The sequence below is a fragment of the Mastigoproctus giganteus genome, chromosome 1 (assembly GCF_048544385.1).
Source record: "Mastigoproctus giganteus isolate SK-2022 chromosome 1, ASM4854438v1, whole genome shotgun sequence".
NCBI lineage: Eukaryota > Metazoa > Arthropoda > Arachnida > Uropygi > Thelyphonidae > Mastigoproctus > Mastigoproctus giganteus.
The window spans coordinates 212891232-212904830 of NC_143575.1; the positions used below are offsets into that span (position 1 = coordinate 212891232).

The following is a 13599-nucleotide window of genomic DNA, read 5'->3' on the forward strand; positions in this document are numbered from 1 at the left end:
CCTACAAGGCAGTAAGGCTCCTGGAGTTGATGGCATATACCCTATAATCTGGGGCTTAGAGGGGAACAGGTATCCTGTGTGTTACCAGACACTCAGCCTAAAACACTGATGGATCCAATATCTCTCTATTACAGAAGATTTAGGAGAAGTCCGGTTGGCCCGCCTCCCTAAAATCCACTCATGCACACCTTCTCGATGGTAAGCCCTGTTACGTCACTTAGGTGGCAACGAACGTGTAGAGTGGTTCTCTTCAAGACGCCTGGTCAGCGTGAAGAGGAAAAGACCAAACCCTCCAGCAATGAGAGCACAACAATACAAATGGCCCTCAGTCCCCAGCAGCTTTCACTCTCCCTCTTACGGCAGCGAGAGGATCAGAGTGGAAGCAGAGGGTGCTAAGAATCTCTGGGTACGACCAGGCTGCCATGCACGGAAATTGAACTTGGCCTGTTATAACGTACGATCACTCATCGGTGAAGACAGGATATTAGAGCTGGAAAAGGAATTAGAAAATGTGAATTGGAATATCATCGGTTTGGCTGAAACAAGAAGAAGAAATGAATCACTTATAAGCTTATCAAGTGGAAATCTGCTGTACACCAATGGAAACAGTGAAAGGAGTGAAGGTGGAGTTGGGTTTCTGGTCCATAAAGATTTTAAAAACAACATTTTGGAATTCAAAAGTACATCACCAAGGGTGTCAAGACTAATACTCAAGATTTCTAAGCGGTACAAGCTAAAGATTATAATGATTTATGCACCAACATCGAGCCACGATGATGAAGAGGTTGAAGAAATGTACACTGAAATTGACAGTCTTCTAGATGAGCAGAAAACCCACTACACTATTATTATGGGGGACTTCAATGCTAAGGTTGGAAAAAGGCAAAACAGCGCAGAAAGAGGAACTATAGGAAATTTTGGAATTGGTGAAAGAAATAAAAGAGGTGAAAGACTTGTGGAATTTGCAGAATCTCAAGGAATGTCAGTAATGAACACTTTTTTCAAGAAAAGGGTGAACAGAAAGTGGACATGGAAGAGTCCAAATGGATTAACAACTAATGAAATCGACTTCATCCTCACTAACAGAAGATATATTGTGAATGATGTTACCGTCCTGAATAAGGTAAATGTTGGAAGTGATTACAGAATGGTAAGATGTACACTTGATATAGATGTAGGAAAGGAAAGGAAAAAACTGACTCGAGTAAATAATACAAGGGTCTTTGAAATAACAGAGGAGGAGAAAAAGCAGTATGTACTGGAACTTAAGAACAAGTTTGAGCTTCTGCAGACTGCTCAGGACCAAGATATCGACGAGGAATATTACAACTTTCTGAAAGTGATAAAGCCCAAGAAACCTATAGGGAAACAGAAATCCAAAGAAGAAAAAATTAGTCAAGAAACACTTGTCATGATGAACCAAAGACGACAAATGAAGAGCAAGAAAAACACTGACAGGGAGAAAATTGAGTATACTGAGTTATGCAAAGCGATTAGAAAGAGACTCAGAGAGGACATAAGAAGATTTAACACAAGAAAAGTAGAACAAGCATTAAGGGAAAACAAAGGATTTAAATCAGCAGCCATGAGCAGTAATACAGAACGACAAATGATACTGAAACTGAAGAATAGCGATGGTGTACTTATAAACAGCAGAGAAGGCATAATTCAAATAGCAGAAGACTACTATAGAGAATTATACAAGGAGCGAGGGAATGATACCAGCAGTGGGGAAGATGGATTGCAAAGTAGCAACACATACGACGTACCCGATATTCTTCCTGATGAGGTAGAACATGCATTGAAGAAAATGAAGAATCGGAAAGTCCCGGGGGAAGATGAAGTTACTGTAGAGTTGTTAAAATTGGGAGGAAGAGACATAACACAAAAACTGGCAAGGCTCTTCACAAATTGCATTAGAAAAGGTGTGATGCCTAAGCAGTGGAAAAATGCAATCACAGTTTTGCTGCATAAGAAAGGAGATAAATCAGAAATTGGAAATTATAGACCAATTAGCTTGTTATCCCATATCTACAAGTTGTTCACAAGGGTCATTACTAACAGATTAGAAAGAATACTCTATGAGAATCAACTGAAAGAGCAAGCTGGCTTTAGGACAGGATTCCCAACTATGGATCACCTTCACATAATATCACAGCTAATGGAGAAAGCAAATGAATATAAAACACCATTATGCCTGGCATTTGTGGATTATGAAAAGGCATTTGACTCCATACAGCATAAGGCAATGTTTCGGGCACTGGAAAGACAAGGCATAGATACTCCATACATTATGATTTTGAAGAAAATATATGAGAGTGCTACATCCTTTATTAGACTAGACAAAGACAGTAGCAAATTTAAAATCGAGAAAGGAGTTCGACAAGGAGACACAATATCTCCGAAGCTGTTTACTGCTGCCCTTGAGGAAGCTTTCAGAAGATTAGACTGGTCGCAGAAAGGAGTCAATGTGAACGGAGAGTACCTAAACCATTTACGATTTGCAGATGACATTGTGGTCATAAGCCACAATCCCAAAGAATTACAGGAAAATCTTAATCAGTTATGCGCAGTTAGTAAGGATTTTGGACTAAAGATGAATATGGCTAAAACAAAAGTAATGATGAACAAGTATGCCACGGAAAGGGAAATAATGATTGAAGGAGCAGTAATTGAAAAGGTGGAGTCATATACTTATTTGGGACAAGTTATTAGCTGTAATAATGATAAATGGTTGGAAGTCAAGAGAAGAATAAATTTTGGATGGATAGCATTCAGGAAATATAGTCACATACTGAAGAGCAATATCCCAGTTTGTCTGAAACGTAAAATAATGAATCAATGTATACTCCCCACCATGACTTATAAAGTGAAACTTGGGCACTCACCAAAAGAATGGAAGAGAAGCTAAGAACTACACAGCAAAGAATGGAACGAATTATATTGGGAATCAGACTGTTAGATAAGAAGAGAAACACATGGATTAGGCAGCAAACTCAAGTAAAGGACATTCTTATCAAAACTAAAGAACTAAAATGGTCTTGGGCAGGACACATAGCTCAAAGACATGATGACAGATGGACTAAGAAAATAACAGAATGGTACCCAAGAGGAACTAGAAGAAAACCTGGAAGACAAAGGCGGAGATGGATAGATGAAATCCATGAGTTTTTGAGTAGTAAGTGGATGGCCAGTGCTCAAAACAGAAGAAACTGGAAAGTTGCCTGAGAGGCCTTCATCCTGCAGTGGATTGAAAATGGCTGATGATGATGATGACCCTATAATCTTAAGGGAGGTGGCAAGTGATTGTATTGAACCATTGAGGCTAATTATGAGAGTATCACTGGCTTGGAAGTGATTCCGTTGGATCGGAAAAGTGCCAATGTATCTCCAATACATAAGGGCAGTTCTAAGAGTGAAGTGGGAAACTATTGGCCGGTCAGTCTAACTTCAGTAGTAGGAAAAATCGTGTAGACAATGATCAAGAGTGGAATTCAGGATCATTTAGACAGAAATGGAATTCTGAAGGATACTCAGCATGGTTTTGTAAAGGGAAAATCATGTTTAACTAATCTGATTAGCTATTTTGACAGGGTCACTCAAGGACTGGACTTAGGGAATAATTTCGACATAGTTTATTTGGATTTCAGCAAAGCATCTGACTCAGTCCCACATAAGCAGTTACTTTATAAGCTGGAACAGGTTGAAATTACAGGGAAAATACTTAGATGGATACCTGGAAGGCTTCACAAGGCAGGAGGCAGGGGGTTGCGATAAATGGTTATTCCTCAGATTGGGTTGATGTAAGAAGTGGGGTTCCCCAAGAATCAGTACTAGGACCACTGTTGTTTTTGATTTTTATAAATGGCATCGATGAAGGGACAAAGGTCGTGATGTCTAAATTTGCAGATGATGTAAACATTGGTAAAGTAGTTAATGACCACCACCAAGCAGAGCTTCTTCAGAGTAACCAAGGTAGACTTAGGGAATGGTCAGAAAAATGGCAGCTATGCTTTAATCCAGCACAGCGTAAGGTATTATACTTGGGGAACGGTAACCCCAAAATAACTTATATATTTGGTGGAGTTGAACTAAAGCCAGCAGGGGAGGAAGGGACTTGGGTGGTACAATACAGTTAGACACAAAGTTCTCCGAGCATTGTAGACAGGTTGCAAGGAAGGCCCATGGTGCCCTATTGATGATTTATCGAACAATTGCTAGTAGAGATAAGGATGTCATAATTCCATTATATAAGGCTATTGTTATACCACATTTGGAATATTGTGTTCAAGTATGGAGACCATGCCTAAAAAAAGACATTGAGCTTTTTCAAAGGGTCCAAAGACGGGTAACTCCCCTGGTGAGATCGGCAAAGGGTGTCCATATGAGGAAAGACTTCGAATATGTGGGTTGCACAACTTGGAAACTAGGCAGCCTAGAGGAGACGACTGAGGTATTTAAGGCTCTGAGAGGCAAAAGTAAAATGAATGAGGACAAAATTTTCACGATTATAAATGATTCTAGAACTAGGAGCCATAATTTTAAGTTACGGGAGAGATGTTTAGAGTGGATTGCAGGAAGTTTTATTTTAGCCAGAGAGTTATAAATTACTGGAATAAGTTACCTACATGGGCAGAAGAGGTTGACAGTTTGGGGAAATTCAAAGGTCAGCTGAATAATTATCTAAGGGAGGAGGGAGACACATAGGTTGTCTATTTCCTTTTCTTTTATTAATTATTTAATTTTCTTCTTATTATTTTATTTTTATTTTTTTAATTTTATTCATTTATTTTTATTATTTTATTTTTTTAATTTTATTTATTTATTTTTATTATTTTATTTTTTTAATTTTATTTATTTATTTTTATTATTTTATTTATTTATTTTTATTATTTTATTTATTTATTTTTATTATTTTATTTATTTATTGTTATTATTATTTTTTTTTTTGGGTGGTGCAGCATAAGGCATTGCTAATACCAATGTGGGCATTGCTAATACCAATACTAAAACTAACCGAACAGTATGTGGAAGTACTGGGCTTACAAAGCCCAGGATACACTTGTGGAACCAACAGGAAGTAAGAGGATGAAAAACCTTTAAAACAGAGGTACTGGAATTTAGGAAGAATTATTCAAGGCAGCTCATGTGATTGAAATTAAGAACTAGATTAACTGTTTTAAGGAATGCTAAAGAGTAAAAGCAAAGCCCTTAGTGTAAAATTAGGAGGAAACTATGATTATTGAAGTTGAAAAAGCTTATGGAATAGGATGGAAAGATGTGGAGGAAGGGTGAAAAAAATGGAGAAAGGGGCCACTGGAGAGGTGGAGATAATCTTGAATACCAAAAGTAAACTATGAATCTGATCTGGCTGGTGGTTGGAGGCACTAAAGTCTTTTTGCCTAAGACATCCTGTGATCTATCTCACGAACATAGGCATTTTGTTTTATGAAGACTTTTCAAATATAAAATATTAAAATTTAAGTAATACTGAGGAAAAATGAGCCCTTTTAAAGTATATGTTGAGTGTATCAATGTAAAATTTTAATTTGTGTCTATGAAATCAACAATAACAACTTCAGTGTCCTAACTGTAACAAATGGCCTCTAGTAATTACCTATGATTATATTTCTAAGTTTATAAATTACTTTCAATACTTATTTTAACGTGTTTATGACTATTACTATGTCCATGGACTATGTTTATATACTTATTTTTATCTGATCTATAAAGACCATGTATATTAAAGCTCAAAATATGCTACTGTAAATTAATGGCAACCACACAGGTTCAGAGGAGTTCATCTGAGAGAGGCTATACACAGTATGAATAACTCTGTGCGCACTTGCATACTGCCCACTGAACTACACTTCAGCCACATATTCGCAAATATATACACACACTCATGTAATGAGTAAGAGCATTAATCAACACAATTAATGCTCTTACTCATTACATCATTCTACTTAGGTCATAGTATAACCATAAGGCACCAGTATACCGAGTCTTTAACTGTATGCAGTGCCTCCATAGCCAGGAGCAGCAGTGAGTAGCACACGCTTCTTGATTAGACTGGGGTTCGAGCCCGTGACCACCAAATATTGGAGGATGCAGAAAGGTCAGCGAATGACCACCACATATCCCTGGAGCAATATGGCCTTAGTTGCTAATGCTCCTAAAAACCAAATAACAAACAAACAACTAACTGTATGCATTCTAGGACAACATTCATATATATGCAATATGCTTGAGAAAAAAACCCAAGTTTCCATGACAAAAACTGACCACTTCAGTGACAAGTAAAAAAAAACAAAAAAACTATTTTTCAATTAGTCAAAGAAAGCAAATTATTCATTCATTTCATTTGTCTTAAGAGAATGTAGTACCTCAAATATAGTTATTGATATTTTAGCAATATTAACATTTAATGTTATTACTAAATAGAATACCATTCTTATATCACGTGAAATTAATAATATATAGCGATAGACAAAAAAATTGCATCACTTGTGAATTTTGCAAATAATGTGTTTTGTGCTGCATTGTGGGTTGCAGAAATGTTTGAAATGCATTTGTTAGATGGGATATATATCTCTGTGAATGAAATCCAATAAAAAGACTCCATCTGATATTCCTAATTGCCATAAATATCTTCCCAAGGGTAAAATGTGTAATGAATAGAAATATGAGAAATCATGCAAATGGCAATCACGACAACCAAAAATACATTTTATTGCATTTACGTGTACAAACTGAAATGACAAGTTAACGTAATAGTATTATGTGCTGTAAATCAGCAAAATAAGTCCTCAATATTTTGTTGTTCCTCCTCGAGCTGCAATTACAGTCTTGCAACGATCTGGCATAAAGTTAATCAACTTCTGGATATACGGTTGCCCAATTTTGTGGCACCACACCTTTACAATGCTCTCCTGCAGCTGAATCTTACTTGTTGGCTTCTTCTGAGCAATTCTAGACCAGCAATTTTCAATAGGGTTCAAATCTGCCTGGACTGTTGCTGGGCCAATCCAACACTGTAATGCCAGCATTTTGAGGTAAGACTGCACCTAAGGGAAAAAAACGAAGGAAAACATTGGTGTAAGTGTGTTTTAAGCCTTGTGAGACAAGAAGACAAACTCATCATTAAATCTAAATAGAATAAAACTTACCAATTTTTCTGTGTGGCAAGGTGCTGAGTTGTGTTTAAAAATACAGCTTTCAACAGGAAGCCTGTGTGGTGATCTCTAATAACAGGTTGCAGGCACTCCTCCAAGATAGCAGTGTAGGTTTCTGCATTCACCGTTCCATTAATAAACTTAATTCGCTCTACCCCTTTGTTCGTTTTGCAACCCAAGACCATCCGACCAGCGGGGAACTTTACAGTCAGTGTTATGCAGTGAGGATGATATGCCTCCAATTTTTGTCTTTTGACATATCGCTTCCCATTTGAGCCATGCAAGTTGAATTTTGATTCTTCAGAAAAGATGACGGCATCCCATTGCTCTTTTGTACATGAAACATGCATTTTAGCCCAAGCAAGCTGCTTCTTCCTCATTTGTTGGGTCAACAAAGACTTCTTTGTGGGCCGATAGGCATGCAGACCACATTCCGAAAGCTGTCTTTGGATAGTTTGTGCACTTGTTTCAACATCAGAGGCCATCTCAAAGTCCAGTTTTAGATCAGGAGCACTAGCATAGTAATTACGAAGGCATAGCAGTTTCAAATATTGATTTTGGGAAGGCATAGTCACTCTCTTATGGCCTGATCCAAGTCTTCTCTTCACATCACCGATTTCCCGCTTTTTTTTTTTTTTTTTTTGGTAGTTGTTGGCGCATCGGCTTCTGTGGCCATAATGCACCTCCCAAGGTTTTTGCAGTACTTTGATCCAAGCCCAAGGCGGGATTCGAAACCGCGACCTTTGGGTTGCCAGGATTTCACACTTTAATTTCAGCACCCGGGATACTGTTGACTGGTGGCAGCCTATTTTATCAGTGACAGTTCACATAGAGAGCCCTTTCTGGGATAGAGCAACTGTTACACTTTTTTTTCTTGGTGTCAATTGAACATAGGGAGCCATGCTCACACCTTCGCAAAACAGGATACTAATGAGTGTGTATACCCTTCCAATGCCGTATTTATAGAAATGGCTGATGCAATACCTTGCAATTGCTGTCCGATGTAATAGAAGCATTATCTGACGTAATACCTTTGCTTTGTGACAAACAAAATGACTGTAATCAAACAATATCTTTTACGTTTCACTAAAGTGTTATTTTTTTTAAAGTGATCCAGTTTTCTTTGTCCACCACTGTAGTTTATTAAGCTATTTGCCTAAACTACTATACATTAAGGTAACATTTCAGGTATCTTACAGATACCCATCATCAGACCGTGCTGTTGGGAGAACAAAATAGAAAGGGTTACAAATTTGAATACAATTATCAATATTACAATAATGATTTGCAAATAAACAATTGTAAGTTTGAATTATTGTTGCAATACAACAATAATGTTACAATTTAGATTATTGTTACAAGAGGCCTGCCAGCAGGCCTCTTGGCTGTATGCTCACTAGTTTCTGGGAGCATCGGCAAGAGGAGTCTGTCAGCAGGTAAGAATTTAATGTCTTTGTATTTACCTAATTTAATATCTGGTTCTATTGTAACAATAATCCAAACTTACAATTTTTTATTTGCAAATTGTAATTGTATTCAAATTTGTAACCATTCCTATTTTTGTTCCCCCAACAGCACTGTCTGATGATGGGTATCAGTAAGATACCTGAAACATTACCTTAACGTATAGTAGTTTAGGTGAATAGCTTAATAAACTATGTTATTAATTTCATGTGGTATAAGAGTGGTAATTATTTAGTAATAATCTTAATGGAAAACAACCATGTTATGTCCTTCCCTAACTATATTAACCTTTAATGATTAGAAACAATCATATTGGGTTTTTTGCTGCTGCTTATCATCCCCGACAAAATTTGCAGCAGCAGCAAAAAAAAATCTAATACATGTATGTTTATAATAACTGAAAGCCAATATTGCTAAAATATCAATAACTACATTTGGGTTACTACATTATCTTAGATCAGATTTTTTTTAATATAAAATTATTAAAAAAAAAAAAATTCTGAATCTCAATTTCACATATTACTTGTTTTAGAAATATAAAAATCTCCCTAACAGGATGATAAGAAACTTCCAAAATGTCTATTTCTTAGTCCTCAGCTCTTATAATACTTAGACAAAAAAAAATACAAGGGCAGGTCTAAGTTTTATAAAGTGACACCAGTGTTAAAAAAAATAAAAAAATTCAGTATGCTATCAAATGAAAACATAACTACAAGAACCAAGCTGGATCAAAGAACTGTTGGAATTTACTCAAAAATGCACATTTCCCACATGGAAAATAAGAAATTTTAGGGGAAATTTTAGTAAAAAATTTTTAAAAATGAATTTTATCTTCATAAAAAAGAATCTATAATATATAGCATTTTTTGTTTCTTTCTCAGAATTTATTTTCTTTATATTATTAAGAGGTTTTTATATATGTCTTTTGAATGAGAGAAAACCCACCCAGAATATTATCATATGGATTAAATTTTGGGAAGGGAAAAAGAAGAAAAGAAAAAAGAAACAAAAAAAAAAAACACCGTCTTGTGAGGCTAGTGAAATTACTGCAGATAAGTTCCTTTTCAGGCTACAATGACCAACACTTCAGCTTTCAAAATTATTAGTAATAAATTTGTTTACACAAAAATTTTCGAAAACAATAAGATTAATAAATAACAGCCAGTTACAGAAATATACAAGCGGTATAAGTAATAAGCCCTTGGTTTGTAAATTCATATAACCCAAAGGCTTATCTCTTTCTGACCTATGTTATTCTGATTTAATTTAAAAAATGACTACTCATTCTTATAAAAGTAACTATGTAAAGGAATTTTAAGCTAAGTGCTTGTAATAAAAAAATTAAAGCAATTTTATCTTTATAAAATAAATTTAACATAGATTAATGAATCAATGTTCAATGTGGATAATATTTGTTTGTTTGTTATTTGGTTTTTAGGAGCATTAGCAACTAAGGCCATACTGCTCCGGGATATGCGGTGGTCATTCCCTGACCTTTCCGCATCCTCCGTATTTGGTGGTGCTTGTTGTTGTTATCTGGTTTTTAGGAGCATTAGCAACTAAGGCCATATTGCTCTGGGATGTGCGGTGGTCATTCCCTGACCTTTCCGCATCCTCCATATTTGGTGGTGACGGGCTCGAACCTCGGTCTAATCAAGAAGCTTATGCTATGCACTGCTGCTCCTTCCCACCTGGCTGCGGAGGCGACTGGATAATATTTAATTTTAAGATTGATGCTATGAGGGGCCTGCTAACTCCCCCCTTCTTATCTACACTAAATTAATGCTAAAAGGCAATAAATATGAACCATAGGTTCCCAACATATTGAAATCCAGATCATAATTTTGAGCAGTAAAAGTGAAATTTAAATTGTATGCATTTATCATCACTTCTAATTTTTAAAATCATATGTATAATATTTTACATTATTTTTTCCAAACTGAGAAGTCAGCCACCTGTGGCATGCATGCCATAAATTAACAAACTCCTGCCCTACACTTTTCATTCTTATTGAAGACAAAAGTGCTGAGTACTCAGTGTTAAGGCTTCAGTTCATGCTCAACTTAAAGTCAAATATTATCCACAGTTCAGCCTAAGTTACTAATATTTTATTCTTTAAAATTGTATAACATCCCCAGTTCAGCTTTCAAAGTTCACTGGCTTCCCATTACCTAACAGATGGTCTCTATTTGTGAATGTGAATGTATTTTGTCTAACTGAACAGTCAAAAAGTGCATGGAAATAAAATGTCCATTTAAAAACATAATAACAAATTATGTTTACCTTTAATCCCTACAATTGGGCCACATTTGCCCTATACAGTATAATACCATAGACTTGCAAGGACATTTCAAAACAGTAGTTGAAATTAAATCAAAATTTGTATGCTTTTACCTGCATTCAATTTTGATCGTGGAGAGACTTCTTGCTCTTGCTGAAGGTAGAGTGCTTGATGCTAAGAGACTTGGGCTTATTTTCAAATTAGAGACAAATACCATTATCTACAGCTCTGCCTAGATTTTGGCCACATTTGCCCTGTGTAGGGCAAATGTGGCCCAATCTAGGGGGTTAAAGGTAAACATAATGGTTATGTTTTTAAATGAAAGTTTTACTTCCATACATTGTTTGACTTTTCAGCAAAATACATTATTCACATTCAGCATAAGTTCACTAATGACAACCCACCAACTGATGAGATGCCAGTAAGCTTTGAAACAGCTGTCCTGATAATGTCTCAGATTTTTAAATATTTAGCAGATTCACCTATTCTGATGATGCTATACAATTTAAAAAATAAAGACATTAACAACTTAGGCAGAACTATGGATAATGCCATTTGTCTCTAAGTTGAAAATAAGCCTAGGCCTTAGTGCTAAGTAATTGGTACTCAGTTTCCAGGGAGAGTAGAAAGTCTCTCCATAATCAAAACTGAATGCAGCTGTAAAGAATATGAATTTTTATTTGGTAAAGGTTTTCTAATGATCAGTCTAGCTTTTTTATTAATAAAGTATTACATCCAGGAAGGAAAACAATTTCAGCATGGTCACAGTATACATTGTTATTTAATCACAGTATCAGTATTCATTTATGTCATGAGACAAAATAAGTTCTGAATTACACATAATTCAGAAACTTATACTTTATACATACAAATTCCACAATACGCAAATTGATTATTACAGAAATACCTATTTATGAAAAGGAAATAGTAACAACTATTAATGAGCTCAATTTTAAATAATATAATAATTACTACAATGTACTAAAAAATATATAGGTGTTTTTCCTTAAGATATTACTTTAAGCACACTAGATGCAGAAAATAAAATACTTACCTTCATCTGTAAAATAAGGTCATCCAATGGTCTCTGTTTAATTTCTGGAGTTGAGAACTTGGGAAATTCATTGCTGAACACTGCAGATGAGTACAGTCTGAAAAACCACATAAAAAAAAAACATGTAAAAAAACAACGTTCAATGATAAACTTAATTCGACTGCAATTAAAACTGCAAAAGGGTAAGGACTAATAAAAAAAAAAAATCTGAATCGTAAGGTAATAATATTCAATAATATGAATGAAAATAAAAGCCAGATTCATGCCAATAAAAATGTTATAACAAAAATAAAATGCCATCTAAAATACTGCTTAAAGTGCAAATATCAGTATCCAAGTTTACATTTAATGGAATAAAACACTTCACTATATATATAAAAAAATTAGTAACTGCATTTATTTGGAAAATGTATGATAATTATAAAAATTGACTTACATGTTTGAATAATAATAACTTGACTCAGAGTAGAGAAAAAACTAGGGCAGAGGTCTTTAACATGGGCAAGAGAAAAGAACCCTGGCTTAGACCACGTCTTAGCCTCAGGTTGCAGGTGTTTTTCTTTTAGATAGCAGGATTAGGACATGCTATTGGTTTCTTTGTTGCTTTGCCACTAAGCAGGCCAGTGATCGCTGGTCATCAGTATGGAGACTGTGGGACCGTTAGAAGGAGTAACTATGACTTCAAAGTGCTAATGATTTTGTGAATAAGAATCCATTAACCCTTTCACAAGTGAGTTTTTGATAGTGGGCTTTGTGGATTGAGTTTCTTATTGAAGTGGGCTCTGTGGATTAAGTTTTTTGTGGAATTTTGAAATAAAAAAAAAATAATAAAATAAATATAAACACTTTGTTCATAATATTTTTAAATATTAACATTTAAAACAATTAATTTGTTTTAAATATTAATTTGACTTCACTGTCCAATGCTACAATGGAGTGGTCAAAAGTTGAAAAAAAAAAAAAAAAAAAAAAAATTGAAACACTCAATTACTCAAAATTTTAAAATTTTGAGAAATGAAGTTTAATTTTAACAAGAGTATAAAAAAAAACAACTATTTCTTACCAATAGGGACATTCAATATACCAAAATAATACTACATTCTTGTCGACATTTTGAATTGAACTTTTGGTATCCATTATAAGACAAAACTGAGCAGCTAAGTAGTCTGCTCCAAGCTAGCTCCACTAACCTTTTAGTGGGTGCAGCAAAAGAAAAAAAAAAGTATACATACACAGTTTAGTATTAGTAATGGCTGCAGCATGGTGCAAGAAAGCCTATGGCTTATGCTGCACAAGCCAAAAAAAAAAAAAAAAACCCCAAATAAAACAATGACAAAAAAAAAAAATAATAATAAATAAATAAATAATAATAATTAATAAAAGAAAAGGATATTAAACATATCATCCTATGCGCTTCCCTCACCCGAAGGTACTATCCAGATGAACTTTGAATTTCCCCAAATTGTCAGCCTCTACCACCCATGTAGGCAACCTATTCCAGTAATTTACAACTCACTGGCTAAAATAAAACTTCCTGCAATCCAATCTAAACATTTCCCCCCGTAACTTGAATTTATGTCCCCTAGTTCTAGCATCATTTATAATCTTGCAAATTTCATCCTCAT

At 35.1% G+C, this 13599-nt stretch overlaps 1 protein-coding gene across 1 annotated transcript in view; it reads right to left on the bottom strand.

Annotated features, from left to right (window-relative positions):
- kz (putative ATP-dependent RNA helicase kurz) overlaps nt 1-13599 on the bottom strand; it is a 215910-nt gene that overhangs the window by 76771 nt on the left and 125540 nt on the right. Inside the window, exon 14 of the mRNA XM_090368664.1 lies at nt 11975-12071. Within this exon, the coding sequence (XP_090224790.1) occupies nt 11975-12071 (97 nt within the window). The remainder of the gene's footprint in view (nt 1-11974; nt 12072-13599) is intronic.